General features: G+C 35.2%; 1 protein-coding gene across 1 annotated transcript in view; it reads right to left on the bottom strand.

Moving 5' to 3' along the window:
* Positions 1–17,163, bottom strand: part of Lin7a (lin-7 homolog A, crumbs cell polarity complex component) — a 143,168-nt gene that overhangs the window by 28,148 nt on the left and 97,857 nt on the right. The window contains exons 3-4 of the mRNA XM_046465101.2: positions 13,740–13,811; positions 11,284–11,493 (exon numbers count right to left, since the gene is read on the bottom strand). Coding sequence (XP_046321057.1) covers positions 11,284–11,493; positions 13,740–13,811 — 282 coding nt within the window. The remainder of the gene's footprint in view (positions 1–11,283; positions 11,494–13,739; positions 13,812–17,163) is intronic.

The raw sequence follows: 17,163 nt of genomic DNA, 5'->3' as shown, positions 1-17,163 counted from the left end.
AAAAGAAAATTTAAAAAATAGACAAAAACATGTTTTATTTCTTAGAGAATAGCCTCAGGAGCTATCAAAAACTCTCAGAATATCACCAGATTTCAGAATTGATAGACCTCATTGAAGTCCCTATTACGGTTAAAACAAAATAAAAATGTTTGGGTACCACTCGTAAGATTATATTGGTTGAATCTCAATCAACCTTCAACCTTATCTTACCCCACTGTCTGTGCCCAGGTACCGCTGACTCTTCAGTTATTCCTACATGGCAAGGTGTAGAGTTTCTTCTCTTGATACCTTAAGGCAAGCTCTCTCTTCTGGTAAGAAGTGATCTTCCTTATCTTATTCTCAGCTTAAATGTCACCCTTCCAAGAGGTCATTCTAACTCTATAAAAAGCAGTTCTTCTTGTTCTATTGCATTGTTATTTGTTTCTTCTTCTGTAACACCTGTCACAGTGTTTAATTATGAGGCAGTGTTACATCCTGAAGTTCAAATTTGTATGCTTTGTGTATCCCAATTGCTTCCTTCAGCCCACACCTAGGAAGTGGAAAAGATCCTCAAAATAGCCAAAGTCTTTGGCTACAAAAGGCAGAAATGTGTTTTAATGTTTTCATGATCAGTTTTTTTTCCCCCATCAATTATTAGAAATATTGGGGCCAAGGGAAGGAGGAAGAAGAGGCTGAAGGGCTTCACTGACTGGATAGTCAGAAGTTGAATGAGCAAGTGCCCTGAATGAGAGGCATAGAAGGAGCTTGCATTGTTGAAACCCAGAGTAGAGTGAGAAATACTCAGCACAAGCTGTCCTGAAAGTGAAAAACCACCATGCCCATCACCTGTGGATGACCGATCCAGTTCCATAGCCCTGGACACCCGGTGGGCAGTCTGGATTTATGTTTATACATTGCAGAAGGCTGGATAAGTGTCCAAAGATATCAGGTCCCATTTCCTGGAAACTGAAAATGTTACTTTGTATAGAAAAAGGTCTTTTCAGATAAGATTAAGTTAAGGATCTTGAGATAAGGAGATTAGTTTGCATTATCTCAGTGGGCTCTAAATACGATCATAAGTATCCTTTTAATAGAGAAGTAGAGGGAGATTTGGCACAGAAGAGAAAGTGATGTTACCATGGAAAAAGAGGTTGGAGTGAGGTGACCACAAATGGGAGAATGCCAGCAAACATTAGAAACAGAGAAGTCAAGAAAAGATTCTCCCTTAGAGATTGTAGGTGGAGCATAGCCCTTGGCACCTTGGTTTTGGGCCAGTTGAAACCAGTTGTAGACTTCTGGCCCACAGGGCTGTGAAAGAAAAAAAATTATGTTGTATAACCCACCAAATTCATGGTAATTTGTGATAGCAGCTTTAGAAAACTAATAGGCACATGGAGGGAAAATCTATTATTTTGGCCAATGTGGAATCAAACTGAGTCATTGGAGAAATTTCCCTTAGGTTGAGATAAGTGGCAAACTTATGTGTATGTGTTTAATATTATTAATATCATTATTTTCTTGCTTTCTACGAGGCAGAAAGTTCCATGAGCATTATAACCATTTCTGTTTTGTCCCCGGCTCTATACCCAGGGCATAGCTCAGCAGCTGGCATATAATTGCTCCACAAATAATCAATGAGTGGATGAAAAGCACTGCTAAAATAAAAACACAATATTGAGGAAAACACACACAAAAATTAATGGTAAAAATAAATTTTAGAAAGACTATACCAATAACTAAGCTGAATTGTCAAATACCAGTAACCAGCAAACTAAATAGAGATTTAGGTCAGTGTGACCCGATGCATGGAAATGCTTCCTTCCTCTGGCAATCTGTCCTTTAAAACTGACTAATTGGGACTATGTTCTGACACTGATACACTTTCAGTCAGTTTTATCAGCACATTCTTTTAGCCGAAGTTGGCCTATTAAGGTGTGAAAGCTGAGGGACCTGATGCTCATTTCTGAGGGCTGAAATCACAGGGTAGGAATGTGGCAGTTCTGGACTAGAAGCTATTGTTACATGTCCCATTTAGATGGTGCAATGTTTCAGTGTTCCACTTTTCAAAATTATTATCATAATTACTGTGCATCAATTGTACAAAATAATGGATTTCATTTTGACAATTTCAAACAGGCAGATGACAAACTTTGTTCATATCCATCCACCTTGTATCTTCACACCCCGTCCCCTTTTTACTTTCATGTCATTTATCCCCCCCCCCCCCCACTAGATACCACCTATGAGAGAAAACCTGCAATATTTATCTTTCTGAGTCTGGTTCAGTTTGCCTAACATGATGGTCTCCAGTTCTATCCATTTTCCTTCAAATGACACAACTTCATTCTTCTTTATAGCTGAATCATTGCCCAGTGTATATATCAATCACATTTTTTTTTTTTTTGGTCCATTCATCTGTCGATGGTCATCTAGGCTGATTCCATAGCTTGGCTATTGTGAATAGTGCCATGAAAACCACAGGTGTCTCTACTGCACGCTGATTTTTAATTCTTCAGGCATATACCCAGGAGTGATATAGCTGAATCCAATAGTAGTTCTGTTTTTAGTTTTTTGAGGACTCTCTATACTGTTTTCCATAATGGCTGTACCATTCTCACCAACCATATATAAAGGTTCCTTTCCCCCACATCCTTTCCAGGATATGTTATTATTTCTTTTTCTTGATAATAGCTATTCTGACCAGAATGAGATGGGACCTCAATGTAGTTTTGATTTTCATTTCCCTTATGGCTAATGATGTCGAGCATTTTTTCATACATTTATTGGCTATTTTTTTTCATTTAAGATGTATGTATTCAGCTCTTTTGACCATTTATTAATTGAATTACTTAGTTTTCTTGTTAAATATTTTGAGTTCTTTATATATTCTGAATATTACTCCTCTGTCAGATGAATATTGGCAAAATTTTCTCCTATTCTGTAGACTGTCTTTGCTCTATTGTTTCTTCTGTTGTACAGAAACTTTTACTCACAGCAATCCTACTAGTTACTTCTTGCTATCATTTCCTGAGCTATTGGAGTCTTGTTCAGGAAATCATTACCTATACCCATATCTTGAAGTATTTCTGCTGTTTTCCTCTAGTGGTTTCAAAGTTTTCAAAAAAGGTCTTCCTTTTTTTTAATTAAAAATTTTGAGGCGCATAATAGTTATATACAATAGTGGGATTAATTGTGACATCTTATGTGATTTTTAAACTAAAAGATATTTTCTCATAAATCAACTCTGAATGAAAGGGACTATGGTGTGATGGCACATATCTGTAATCCCAGCAACTCAGGAGGCTGAGTTAGGAAGATCAAAAGTTCAAGGCCAGCCTGGTTTACTTGAGAGAGCCTGTCTGTTATGGTTTAGATATTAGATGTCCTCCAAAAGCTCATGTGTGAGACAATGCAAAAATGTTCAGAGGTAAGATAATTAGATTATGAGAGCTATGACATAATTGGTGGGTTAATCTATTGATGTAGATAACTGAGTGGAAACTATATACAGGTTGGTGTGGCTGGAGGAAGTAGTTCACAAGGGGCATGCCTTTGGGGTTTATATTTTGTCTCTGATGAGCTAAGCTGTCTCTCTGCTTGCTGGTACCATGTCCAGAGATGCTTTCTTCTGATATGCTCTTCTATCTTGGTTGGACCCAAAGCTATGGAGTCGGCCGACCAGAGATTGAACCTTTGAAAAACTGAGCCAAAATGAGCTTTTCCTCCCTTAAGCTGTCTTTTCTTTTAAATATTTTTTTAGTTGTAGATGAACAACTAAACATTTTTAAAATTTATTATTTAAATTTATTATTTTAAAAATTATTATTTAAAAAATTATTTTATTTATTTTTTTAATGTGGTGCTGAGGATCACACATGCTAGGCAAGCACTCTATTGAGCCACAACTCCAGCCCCTTTAGGCTTTCTTGTCAGATATTTTGTTTACAGTGATAAAAAGCTAACTAAAACACTGTCTTAAAAGATGAAAAGAATTGGAGTTATAGTTTAGTGGTAGAGCACCCCTCGGTTCAATATCCAGTACCAAAAACAAAACAAACAAACAAAAAAAAAATGAAGGGGACTAGACCACTACATGCTGTATATTGCAAAATACATTGGACCTGGCTGTGTTGTTTGTGCCCTTATGAAGGTGACTGGGGTAAAATGATATAATTGCACATTTCTTGGTTCCTTCACAAATGTGAGTGATGTGTCACATGATATCATCACCAGAACAAAAATTTTCAGCACTTAACTGAAATTCCAGCTTGCAGTCCTATTTAATTGTAACCCAAACAGTCTGCCATACATGGCTGTTGGGAAAGATATAGAATCTGATGACTCCTAAGCAGGTAGAATAGGAGAAGAGCTTTACTTGATGCCTCTCCACCTAGAATTAATTTGGGATTAGCATGCTAGGTCCATGGGGAACTGAATGTCAAGGCTCTCTCTCTCTTCTATTTATGCCATTCTGAATCTCCTGTGGGAGCCAGGCTGTTGAGTTAGCTAAGGAGCATGGCTGCTCAGGCCATTCTGGTGGCTGGTACAAGGTGGAATGATGGACTAGGTCAGCATGGAACTATTCCAACACCTTCCAACCACACTCTTCACACACATCTCCTCGGTGTTCTGAACCATTTGAACTCAAGGGAACGTCATTTTTAAGACATTATTATCTTTAGGAGTGCTTCTTAACTTCTGAAAGGTCAAAGCCCCTTGTAACAGAGAAATAATTTGCCTTCCTCTACCAAAGAGGCACTTAAGCAAACCCATCAAGGTTAAGAAACTTTGATCATATCTATAACATACATGAAAGGACTAATTTATTCATGGCTAAGATATTTATTTACCTTTAAATTATGACTAATAAGACAGATGGCTTGAGTCAGAACCTGCAGTTCTGCCATTCTGTAGCTGTACAAGCTTGGGTAAGTCACTGAATCTTTCTCTTCCTTAGGTTCCTCATTGGTTAAATGAAAACGATATTGATACCACCTATCACAAAATATCATTATGAGAAAATAATACATTCGTGTAAAGCACTTAACAGCGGTGCCTGTCATCCAGCAAATATTTATAGAGCTTCAACTGTGAAAAGGGACTAAGTCGGTTGGTAAGGCAATCTACAAAAATTGCTGCTGTCAGTAGAGCACACATTTTATTGTGGAACTTAAATTTTTGTAGAAATCTTGCTGTGTGTTTCATTGCAATTAAAAAATATTTTAGGCTATGTTTCTCTTCATTCAGGGAGCAGATAAAATTTTAATTCAGATTTCTCCTCTGGGATTCTGTCGCTTCACATGAGCTCAAATCTAGAGTTCTAATTTTTGTTTCATCCTCATTCCACACCTGACAGCCACTTTGCATAACTAATTTGGACTGTGAGTACTCACCCTTCACTTGGCATAGGTATTTATAAAATGGGAAAAAAGCCAGATACCATATTCCAGGAAAACAATTTATTCTGTTCCATCTCTACACTTTTATTCATTCATCTGTTATGTTTAAAAATCAATTAGCAATGTGCATACACTGTATCTACAGCTTTATTTAGGTTTCACTACAGAGTTAGGCAAATTTAACTATGGTTTCCATAACAATGGTGCTCTACAACAATGTCTGCATTTCAGAAGTTAGTGAAGGCCTCTTCTCAATATGACATATTTTTAAAGTTCTCATGCTAGTCTTCTATCTTTCTGTCACCTGCTTTCTTGCCCCTTACCTGCCTTCTTTACCATCAATGCCAGTAGGAAATCATATTAGGAGTTGACTCTTTTGGACTTTCTCCTCCTTTTTTTCCCTCCCCTCTTTTAAAAAAAATAACAATGATGAACTTACAGGAAGCTGAAAAGAAATGTACAGGGATGTCCCTTGCACCTTTTATCCAGCTTCCTCCAATATTAACATCTTTTAAAACCATAGTACAATATTCAAACCAGGAAATTAACATTGGTACAATCCACAGAATTTATTCAGATTCTACTGGGATTGGTTTTTAAAGGACAAGTTTTTTTTTTTTTTTTCATTTGGTAAATATCAACTATGATCATAATAAGGATTGTAATTCAATTCATGTGTGTGCACTTATATGTCAGCCAGTGTATATATTGAAGTGTATCCATCAGTGTGTGTGTGTGTGAGAGAGAGAGAGAGAGAGGGGGGTTGTGGGGGGAGAGGGGAGCGATATCTATATCTATATCTATATCTATATTTATATCTATATATAAATTCATGATACATCTATCTATCTATCTATCTATATATAGAGAGAACTATGGACTTATAAATTTCATAAGATTGTTTTGAGGAACAAATGAGAGAATGTCATGTAAACACTCTTAATAAACTGTAAAGAACTAAATTGTAGTTGACATTCAAGAAAAAAATGTCTCATGAATAGGGCACAAGGATAGTAGGTGGAACCTACTCTTTTACCTCAGAGTGTAAGGTAGTGTGTGTGTAGTGGTGGGGTCATGATATACAGTAGCTTCAGCAAAACTCCATTCAATGACGTAAAATTACAGAAGGTACCTCAGGTCAACTTTTCCAACTCTCTACATGGCACATGTATTTGAAATACTAGGTCAGACAGCGTAATCTCTGATTCAAACTTTGTGATGGTCACATAACACTTTACAATTCAGTCATTCTCTGTTTAGACAGCCCGACTTGTTTAAAAGCTCTTTATTGTAATGAATTGAAATTTGCATTTCCTGTGACCTTCCCCTCATTGGTCTTGATTCTGCCATCTGGCCTTGCACAATGCTGAACAACTGAAGACAGTCATCATTCCCCTAAGTAGACTCTTTTCCACTCAAGCCACTCAAAACCAAGTCCTTCTTTAACATGTTCTCATATAATAGACTGACCTGTGCTTGTGTTTACTGGATTAGAATCCAGTAGGGTGGGGGCTAAACAGTTCATTCAAGAACTGGGTCAATCTCTTATATTCTATATAAAATATAGGATTGTATAAATGCCCTACAATCACATTAATTTTTTTTTGCCTCCTCTGCCCCAACTTGCCTTATATTATTCTTGAAATTGGTTGAGAGCCCCAGGATTTTTATTTTCAAGCTTTGATGTCTAGCCACTACTCCCTGATTCTGCACATATACAGCTAGTTTTCTGGGCACAAGAGCAGGACTTCATGTAGATTCTTAATAAGTTGGGCCTATTGTACCATTCAATTGAGATTTTTAATATCTTGACTCTATCACTAAATATATTTACTGTTCCTGCTGGCTCCACATTGGCTGGAACCTTCAAATTAGTCCTTCAGACTTTTCTAAAAATTGCTGAGAAAACACTTGAGTATAAAAGGGTGAAAAGGAGATCATTAGAAAGCTATAAATTCAAACCCTAGCATTTTGACCTCCTATTAATGTTAAATTTTATTCAGTATTCAGCTGTAAGTTTTCACTGAGGATTACATAAGAAGTAGCCATACAAAAAAGGCCTCTGTTTTTTGTGTAAAATTGTATTAGGTGATTCAATGTCTCATTTGTAAAAATCCCCTGGGAAATTTCTCTTGGAGCCCAGGAATAGGAAAAAAAAATTCTCTCCCTATGATAGCTGAGCTGGTCTGAATTTCCTTCTGTTTTGACTCATAAGAAGCTCAAAGAAAAAAAATCAATTTCTCAATTGCTGTATCATTTCTTTATTTCTATTTATTTATTTTCCCCCTTTCCATCCTACTTTATTACCTAGCACTCCATGTTAACAGTTCTATGTTAACATGCTACTATTTTTTCAGGAGATTCATGATATATCCTTTTTATATGCAGTCAGGATATAAAAAGAAACAAACAAAAATGATCAGGATACCACTTAAGATGTCTCTCCAGATGTTTAAATGTCCATGGACTAATTTCTTTATTTTTAAGTGGGACAGTTGGGAATTATCCCCAGAGTACTTATGCTGAAGTAGCTTTGCTTCATTTCCTTCAAAATTTGTTCTCAGTTTAGAAGGGCACGTTTACAATGCCATGAAAAAAAAATCTTAATCTCCCCAAATGGTACCTTATTTCAAAGAAAAAATAAAAATTATTCAATCATTTGCTTGTCTTTTTTTTTTGCCTTTCTATTACAAGGCCTAACATTAATTTCATTGTAGAATAATCTTTTTTCCCACTAAATACTGCTACTTTCCTGGATTATTTACCCTGAAAATACTGTTGGACTTTTAACTGTTATTAAAAGCCCAGATTCCTAGAATTGAATTAACTATTACACATTAATTACTATTTGTGTGACTATGAATAAATTCTGGGTCCTGAAGTTTCTCATTTACAGAAAACTACTTTTTGATGAACATCTGCTGTTAAAATGTATATAACTTACTTTTAAACAGTTTAATGTACGCAGCTTACATCGTCATACAGAGGTGCAATATTCTAAGATGAAATTTTAGGAGCTTAATAAATCAGTCTAGGGTGGTCGGCCAGCCTTATATCAGAAAGGCAGTACTTTAGCTGTGTCCACCACATGAGTGTTTGTTATACTTATTTCAATGAATAAATGATGTTTAGCAAATGATTTTCTTTTAGTAACTGATTAACCAGCATGATGTGTTATAATTTATAGAAGTTAATTGGCAAAACTATAGGTTCAAATATATGGTAGTACAAAAATATTTTGGTAGTATAAAAATATTTTTCACCTTTGCATGCACACGGTGGAAAAATCTCAAGGATGCCTATAACCTGTACCAAAGGATTAGAAGGGCAGGAATAGGTGGGATGGGGCTAAAGTTCTGTCATTAAGCCATCCTATTTCCAACTGTTGGTTTGATTGAATTTCTGGTCTTTGAGGCTGAATATATGAGTAAAAATCCCTGAACCTGTTATGTTGTCTTACCTGACTCAAGAGAATATTTTTCTCCAAGGTTATGAATGGACAGAGTGGAATGTCATCAAATTTACAGAAGAGGTTGTAAGAGTCCATTACTACCTTCTTGCTAATACATATATGCTAACATCTACCTATATGTGGAGAAGAATTTGCTTTAAGTCTTTCTTTTAATATAAACAGCAAAAATGATATCATTGGGATTGTTGTGCCTCACCCACCTCAACTTCTTCAGTAGCCACTCTTGCCCATCTGAGTTGAGTGTGACCATACTATTACAGGACTCTTCGTAATGAACATTTTGCCTCACTGCAATTTTTATCAGTGCCCTTGAAATGATTTACTATTTCTCTTTCCCAGATAGGGAAACTCAGGTTCAGAGGAGATTAACCCATAATCATATGGATATGGAATGGTTAGAACCCCATCTGTTTGATTCCATTGCTTCAATTTTCCCTGCCACCTCCCAGGTTCACCACAAGGTCACTGCAAGGAATGGATGAGTGTAATGCTTATAGCTATGTTCCCTGTGAATGTGTGGGTCGAATAGAGGCTTTTCAGCTCCCTTGATAGCCCAAAGTCAATTACCTATTAAATTGCAATCCTATATAGTTATTGTTGCTTTGTACAATTACAATTATTATATTTCAGTATTTTTGTTATTTTTTCATACTGTTTTTAAACCTATACCTTCTTTTGGCCTACTCAATATACTCAGAGAAGTCATAAATTTATATCCCAAGGCATAGATTACTGTGTGCCACACTTGTATGCCCCAGATCTGAGAGCCCTCTACCAGAAATTTTGGCTCTAAAATTGTCACTGGAACATGCTTTGAAAAAGTAATACTATCACAAGACCAATCATAATAATAATAATAAACTTCTCTCAAAGCATTTTAGAATTAGAATACTGAAATGATATAAACTGTTTGTGGATTGATAATTTTGATGTGCATTAAAGAAAAACCAAGTTAAATGAATATTTTTTTGGTTGTATAAAACCACTTGCCAGGCTAAAAGTAAACAGCAAAATTTAAGATATAAATATGGAAGAATTTTACTCTATTGTTACCAATAAAATATTGCATTCTAAATACATTTTATATTGGATATTGTATTCTAAGCATAAATAAATATGGCTATAAAGAACCATCTAGATTAAATATTAAATCTTAACCATCTAGCTTATATATCAAATCTTAAGTTCTTAGAGGAAAGATCTTAGACTAATGGATAAGTAAACATTAATATATTCTTATTTATATTTCTGAAATTTATGCTTTTAGGTTATTTATACATAAGTGGAAGTTAGAGAGAGCTATGTATTCATATGAAGCTATTTCTTTAGCAACTCGTTATTTGGATGCCATGTGGCAGAACTACATCCAAAGAATATGAAGCTTTGAAACAAATGTACATTTGTATATTCAATTTAAAACATATATTTGAATTTAATTCCATTGGGAAAGTATTATAAAATGCAGAGATAATGTGACCAAACTTTATGGTGGAGGGAGCTACTACGTATGTATTATTTTACAGTTATAGACATGGCTTAAAAATTGAGTGTATTTTCCTTTTCTTGTATTTCCTCTTTTGAGGTACAGTAATGGCTATAATCCCAGCAATTTGGGTGGTTGAGGCAGGCAGGAGGAACACAAATTCACTACTAGCCTCAGCAACTTAGCAAGACCCTGTCTCAAAACAAAAAATATAAAAGGTTGTGGATGTAGCTCAGTGATAAAGCACCCTGGGTTCAATCCTTAGTAACAAAAAGTATCCTTCTTAAACTGAACAGCACATATAGAGTATAAAGTAAGATGTTTTATTCTTAATCTATTATTATTATTATTATTATTATTATTATTATTATTATTATTTGCACCAGGGATCAAACCCAGGGGTGCTCTAAAAACTGAGCCACATCCCCTGTCCTTTTTATTTTTTCTTTTGAGACAGGGTCTTACTAAGTTACTGAGGGCATTGCTAAGTTGCCAAGGCTGGCCTTGAACTTGCAATCCTCCTGCCTCTGCCTCCAGAGTTGCTGGGATTTCAGGCATATGCCACCATGCCCAGCTCTCTCTTTGTTTTTAAAATATGTGCGTTTGCTACAGAAACTTAAAATAAAAAGTACCTTGAAATTATTATGTTATTCTAAACATTAATCAACAATAGTTCTTTGGGGGAAAAATTCCATAAGTTTGGATAATTTCTTGGGATGATTTTTCTACTAGCTGATATTGATCATATTTGAACAAGATAAAGATGAGACATAAAAATATAAAATTACCACTCTTATAGGTTTAAGGTCCATCAAACCTTAGGAAACTGGTTGGAATCAAAATTAAGATCTGTTCTAGAATTTCGACAATGACTTTAGCAATAGCAGAAAAAAAAAAAAAGAAAAGAACATACTTAGGGAGAAAAATCTCTGATTATTTTATGAACATACCACTCCATTCACCGATAGCAGCTGGTCTCCTCTTTTGAGGCCTCCGTGTCTTTCAGCCACCCCTCCAGGAATGATGCGAGAGATATAAATGGGAGAATTTTGCTCCTTTCCTCCCATCACGTTAAAACCAAGGCCTTCATCAGTCTTTGGCAGTTCGACTACCCGAGGGTGGGAGTGGCCTTCACTAGCTGCAAAAGCTGCAACTGTGGCCTGAAAGAAAAGATGGTCTTTTGGTAATAAAATGAGGGAAAGAAAGCTAATGTGTTTGTAGGGGGCAACTCACACAACATCTTAATTTTTTTTTTTTTGGCATTTTCCTGTGAAAGAGAAACCCAGAAGGGAGGGGCCTGTCTTCATTTAGATGCCATCTAGGATTCCTTTCTTTGGCAAACCCCACCCAGCTGTTTTCAAGCTTATAAAGCTTATCTACTATATCACTTAAGGTAGCTAGCTCACTTATGCAAATACTCCTATTCCTGGGCTCCAAATAGTTTTGGTACATATACTACCTAGTATTAAAAGTATTTTGTACATATGTTGACTATGAGCACCTTAATGACAGATTATGTCTTGCATTTTTTTAAAAGACACACAGTCTACCCTGATGCTTGCACATGAATGCTTATAAATATTCAATAATCTAAAGAGCATTTACACGTGTATACTCTTGGGAATATATATGTAATTTGATATTGCCAGATCACTGGTTTAATAAACTTAAAGTTTTTTTTTTTTTAACTCAGCATATCTAAAAGAAAATACAAATTAAAATTAAATAATGAACTCAGATTATTATTATTATTCATACCAATATTCTGTATTATTATGGGAGATCACTTATCTGGCAGAAGATTTTTTTTCCCCTACATTAATATTTCAACTACTATGGTAACAGGCAAAATGAGTAGTTTCATGGCTTTCTACCTGGATGTACAAAACATCATTTAACATTAACAAAATTTTATTTTAAAATTCATACATTAATTTCCTTAAAGAAGTTCCAGAAAACAACTTACCATTAGTTCCCACCCCACATAGGAATAAAATAACAGCATTTGAGTAGTTTCAATCAGGAAAAGATTCTCTGCCTGCTTCTTTTTTTCCAGTTCCATTAGCCTGACTTAACCACAGTTGATTAGATACTTACTATAAAGTGATTTACTCAATCCTGTAAAAATATTGATTCCCAACTACTGTACATTCTTTTTCCACACACAGCATTATCACATCAATTTCGCATTATGCTACTGCCTGCATTTAGTGAAAGATAGTGAATGATATGGAAATAATGGCTTGTTTTTAGCTACATGCATTTGCTCATGCAAACTTTGTTGTCATGCATAGGTTTTAATGGCTGACATGGATGCAATGCAGACAGCCCAGAAACAACCAGAAAATATTGTGCTATTGCAACATTATGCTGCTCTCCTGCTGTTCTACATGAATAAGAAATGAGAATGGTAAAACACTACATAATTCACTTTCCCCTTAATTAAACCATGTAGGGATCATTTTTCTGTGCGTGTTCCACTTCAGTACAAGCAAAGCATGATGTAATGGTAATAATACCCTTTTTTAGCCTGGGTTAGGAAAAAAAAAGTACAAATCTACAGTGTTCAGTTACAAAATGAAAACTAAAAAATCAGAAGAGAAATAAAAAAACAGATGATGTAACAAAAAAAAAGAATTAAATGGAAAATTCTGATTATTTTCACTGGTTCTTAGTGCTCATACATTATTAGAAAGAGAAAAGTCTTTAAAAAGCAAGTCATGTTCTATTATAACATTTCTGTATTTGTGAAATGTGAATTGCATCAGTGATTTTAGATTAAAACTGTTTCCTAATGGTAGAGATTCCAGAAAATTTCATGATCCTATGGCTGTAGCATTTTTATTACTAGGGTCTCTGTAATGTCTGGATTTTGGGTTTTTAAAGTGCACAGTGGTCACTACCACAAAATGTGACAGGTCTTCCCTTTAGGTAAATGCCACATTCTTTCAGCAAGTTACCCACTGCTCTGCTGAATACAAAGAAGATTATACATCAGTGGGTGCAGGTGAGTTACTGTCATACATAACTTCTTTTTAGGTCTTTAGACCTGAGCAAAGGAATCTTCATACACTGAGTAGGATATAGGTTCTTTTGGAGCAGAGGAATGTGTTAGAAAACCATGTAGTATTTTATACAATGAGCCAGGAGATTTGCTTGTGCCAAATGGACATTCAGTGAGTTTAATGAAATCATTCTCCTTTCTTAAGCTACAGAAGCAGCAGAAACGTTCAATTTTCCATTAGGATTTTTACCTGGGAAGTAGTACTGGTTCTAGACTCTGGGCTGCCACTGATGTCTAAATTCTCTTACAGTGTACACACGAGAATACCTGAAACACACACGCGCACAGTCAATTACTAGATCACTGTGGTCAAGTATATTTTTAAAGTTACTCAAGCCTTACCTTTGCTGTGGCCCTTGCACGGAATTCGGGACAGCCATTAACAGTTATCGTTTCATGCATGTATTGATATACCTAAAATGTTCACATAAAAAAAAGAGTGTGTAAGAAATAATAAGACTATTAATTCTTTCATAGCAGATAGAACATTAGATTTTTATTCTAGGACTAAAGTTCCCTATCACAGATGAAACAGGTCTGAATCAATTATCCTGATGATTTGGACCAAATGTATCTCCTATTTTGCAGTGGGGAAGGTGTCCAGGCAGGAAAGGCAATGACATTTATTTAGAAGTTTTGAATTTGTCCATGTTTATCAAAGTAAAAACGTTTATATTTGGTTAAAAAGAAAACCATGGTGAGTAAAGATTTTTACCATTGCATATAGCTCTAGCTCTACAATTAGTGACAAAGGTTATGTACATCATTATTTCTTGGATCTTGAAATATTTTGTGAGTAGTTTTCTTTTTTAAAAAATTATTTTTTTAGATGTAGACAGACATAATACCTTCATTTTGTTTATTTTTTTTTATGTGGTGCTGAGGATCAAACCCAGTGCCTCATACGTGCAAGTCAAGCACTCTGCCACTGAGCCACAATCCCAGCCCTGTGAAAAGTTTTCTAAAGTGATATTCCACAAAGCTAAGGTAGCAGTGTCTGTTTCTTGGCCCAAGCCACAATGTGTTGGAAGATATGTTACTATTAATGATATACAATCATAACTTTTAATATTTATAATTTAATCTGCCCTGTCAATCTATTTTTTTTTAATATAAGCAAGTAAGGCCATCAATTAGTCTTTTAACCCAGAGATAACAATGGTATTCCAGAACACAGGTAAGTAAGAGATCCTTAGAATTAGCAACATGGGGCAACATGTCAGCTATAGTTCATGTTAAAATTAACCTGAAATATAAAAGTGGTAAAATATGTATAAAGAAGGATGTCATAGGGCTGGGGATGTGGTTCAAGCAGTAGTGCGCTCGCCTGCAATGCACAGGGTGCTGGGTTCGATCCTTAACACCATATAAAAATAAAATAAAGATGTTGTGTCCACCGAAAACTAAAAAATAAAATAAAATAAAATAATAAAAAAGAAGGATGTCATAGAAAACACACAGTTTTTTTTCTGTTTGCAGACCCAAGTTTGATCTTTATAGTACAGTTGGGGAACTATGAGATCTTGTTTTACTCTACTGACCTTCTATCTGCCCGTCTGAAAAGTGGATAAAGATTATCAATTTAGTAGGATAAGACTATTGTTTATGGCTTTAGTCACAACTATAAAAAATATTGAAACATAATTTCTAAACATTATTGAAACATTCCTTCTAAACATAGAGGGGTGGGATTATAAAATCTATATCAGTGGTAAAATAAAATGCATCATTTTAAATAAACTGAAGTAAGGTCTAGTTTGAGGAAGACATTTGGAAAAAAATAACATGGTAAAATATGTAGGATTGTATGATAATTTTGAATTTAAATAATAAAGTCATAAGAATCTATTGCATAACACATAGAGGTAAAAGTCCATTTTTGGTATTATGCTAGAGCAGTTTGGGGCATGATCCATTTGCTATTGCAGTAAGGAATGAAATAGAAAAATTGTTATTGAAGGCTTGAAGGGGTATTTTTCCTTTATATTAATCTTATTTTAAATGCTTAAAAGTGAATTCAAAATGTGATTAATTCATCCATATAACAATCATGTATGGGTATCTAGGGCCACTGTCTTCTCAACATTTCAACATTCATTTGTGGAGATTCAACATCTGGTTGAATCTCCACAAATGCTGACTCATCATTCCCAGGTGACATAGTTAGACAGAAATGCAGACAATGGTCTGGACCAAAATGGAAGGAATACAATTCCTGTAGCTCTGAACCAAACAATTTTAATTTTCAATTTCTATGGCAAATCCAAATGGGGATGAGAACTGCTTCCAGACGATCATCTGTAGAATCTATAGTAGGTTACCGAAAATTCTCCTGCCAGAATAGCTACCAAGTCATTTCCATTAGTTCCTTGAAAGTGCATTGTTTTGTCTCATAGAACTAGCTTGGCCCTAGATACTCAATACATGATTGTTATATGGATGAATTAATCAAATTTTGAATTAGCTTTTGAGTTAAGCACTTAAAATAAGATTAATATAAAGGAAACAAATAAATTCTACTTATTTCTTCTAAAAGCCCATGTTAGAGGAGGATTTTCCCTATCCTTCATTTTAATAACCTCTCTCATACCCAACCCCTTGCTCTACCCTACCTCACTATCTCTTGTTGAAAGTGCTGCCTTAGAGTTCATGGGGGCTCCTACCACCAAACACCATCCACTTTAGCTACATTGTTAAGTATCTACCTGACCATGTCACTACTGTGCTCTCAACCATCTGCTGCTGTTAAGAGTTAAAGAGACAGAGTCAAATGCCTGTGGGGATCAGGCAGAAATAACAACGAAGACCCCAACCTTCCCTCTAGTCTTATTTTCCTACCTCCTGTCCTTGGCTCCTACCATTCCCCAAGCATATCAAACCCTTACAGTTGTCCTTTGTATATCCTGTTTACTCTGATTAAAATGTCATTCCACCTGGCAGACACTTAGTCATACAACTTTAACAGGATGATTAAAGGCCCAATTCAAATATTATCTCCCTGTTAAATGTTCTTTGCTTTCCTAAAGCAAAGTGAGTTTCTCCTTCCTCAGTTCCTGGCCATCTGAATTTATCTGAGGTTATTTTGATTAATTTTTTCAGGGAAAGTGACTACGTTGCTTGCATCCAAAGATGTTCATGAGGACAACCATTTAGCAAATAATTAGGAGGTTGTCATCAACTGATTAAGACAAAAGGTAATTTTGTAAGTGCTTGAGATAAATACCTAATAAATATCACAAATTAAGAATAATTATTCTTAACATCCCAATTTGAATGTTCAATTAAGCTGGATATGCAGGGGACAATAGTGTCTTGATAACTGCACACTCTCTGGAGGTGGCTCAGAAACAAACTCTGGTGTGCCACTTTCTAATTTTATGATGGTGGTCAGTTTAAGCCCTTGATTTCTCTGGGGCTCAATTTGCTCATATGAAAAATATGCCTTACAATAATAGCTCAGTCTTTTATAAGGATTTAATAAGAACAGAACAATTTTTCACATGTAATAAGCTAACCAAAAAATAACGTTATTATTATTATTGCTGTTAAATTGTTTTTAAATGCTTCTCATCTCATCTGACTCTGGGAGTTTTTAGTGGAGAATTTCACTAGACCAGTATTCCATGAACACTGTTTACAAAGAATTGATCAAAGACTATAGTTTTCAACTAAGAGCAATTTTGTCCTCTAGGAGACATGCAGCAATGCCTGGAGACATTTTTGTTCGTCACAAATGGGGAGGAAGATAGTGCTATGGCTATCTAGT

The sequence above is a fragment of the Marmota monax genome, unplaced genomic scaffold, assembly GCF_021218885.2.
Source record: "Marmota monax isolate L192 unplaced genomic scaffold, Marmota_monax_Labrador192_F-V1.1 WCK01_AAM20220418_F8-fsc00146, whole genome shotgun sequence".
Classification (NCBI taxonomy): Eukaryota; Metazoa; Chordata; class Mammalia; order Rodentia; family Sciuridae; genus Marmota; species Marmota monax.
The sequence above is the reverse complement of the archived record's forward strand: the minus strand, read 5'-3'. Positions and strand labels throughout refer to the sequence as shown.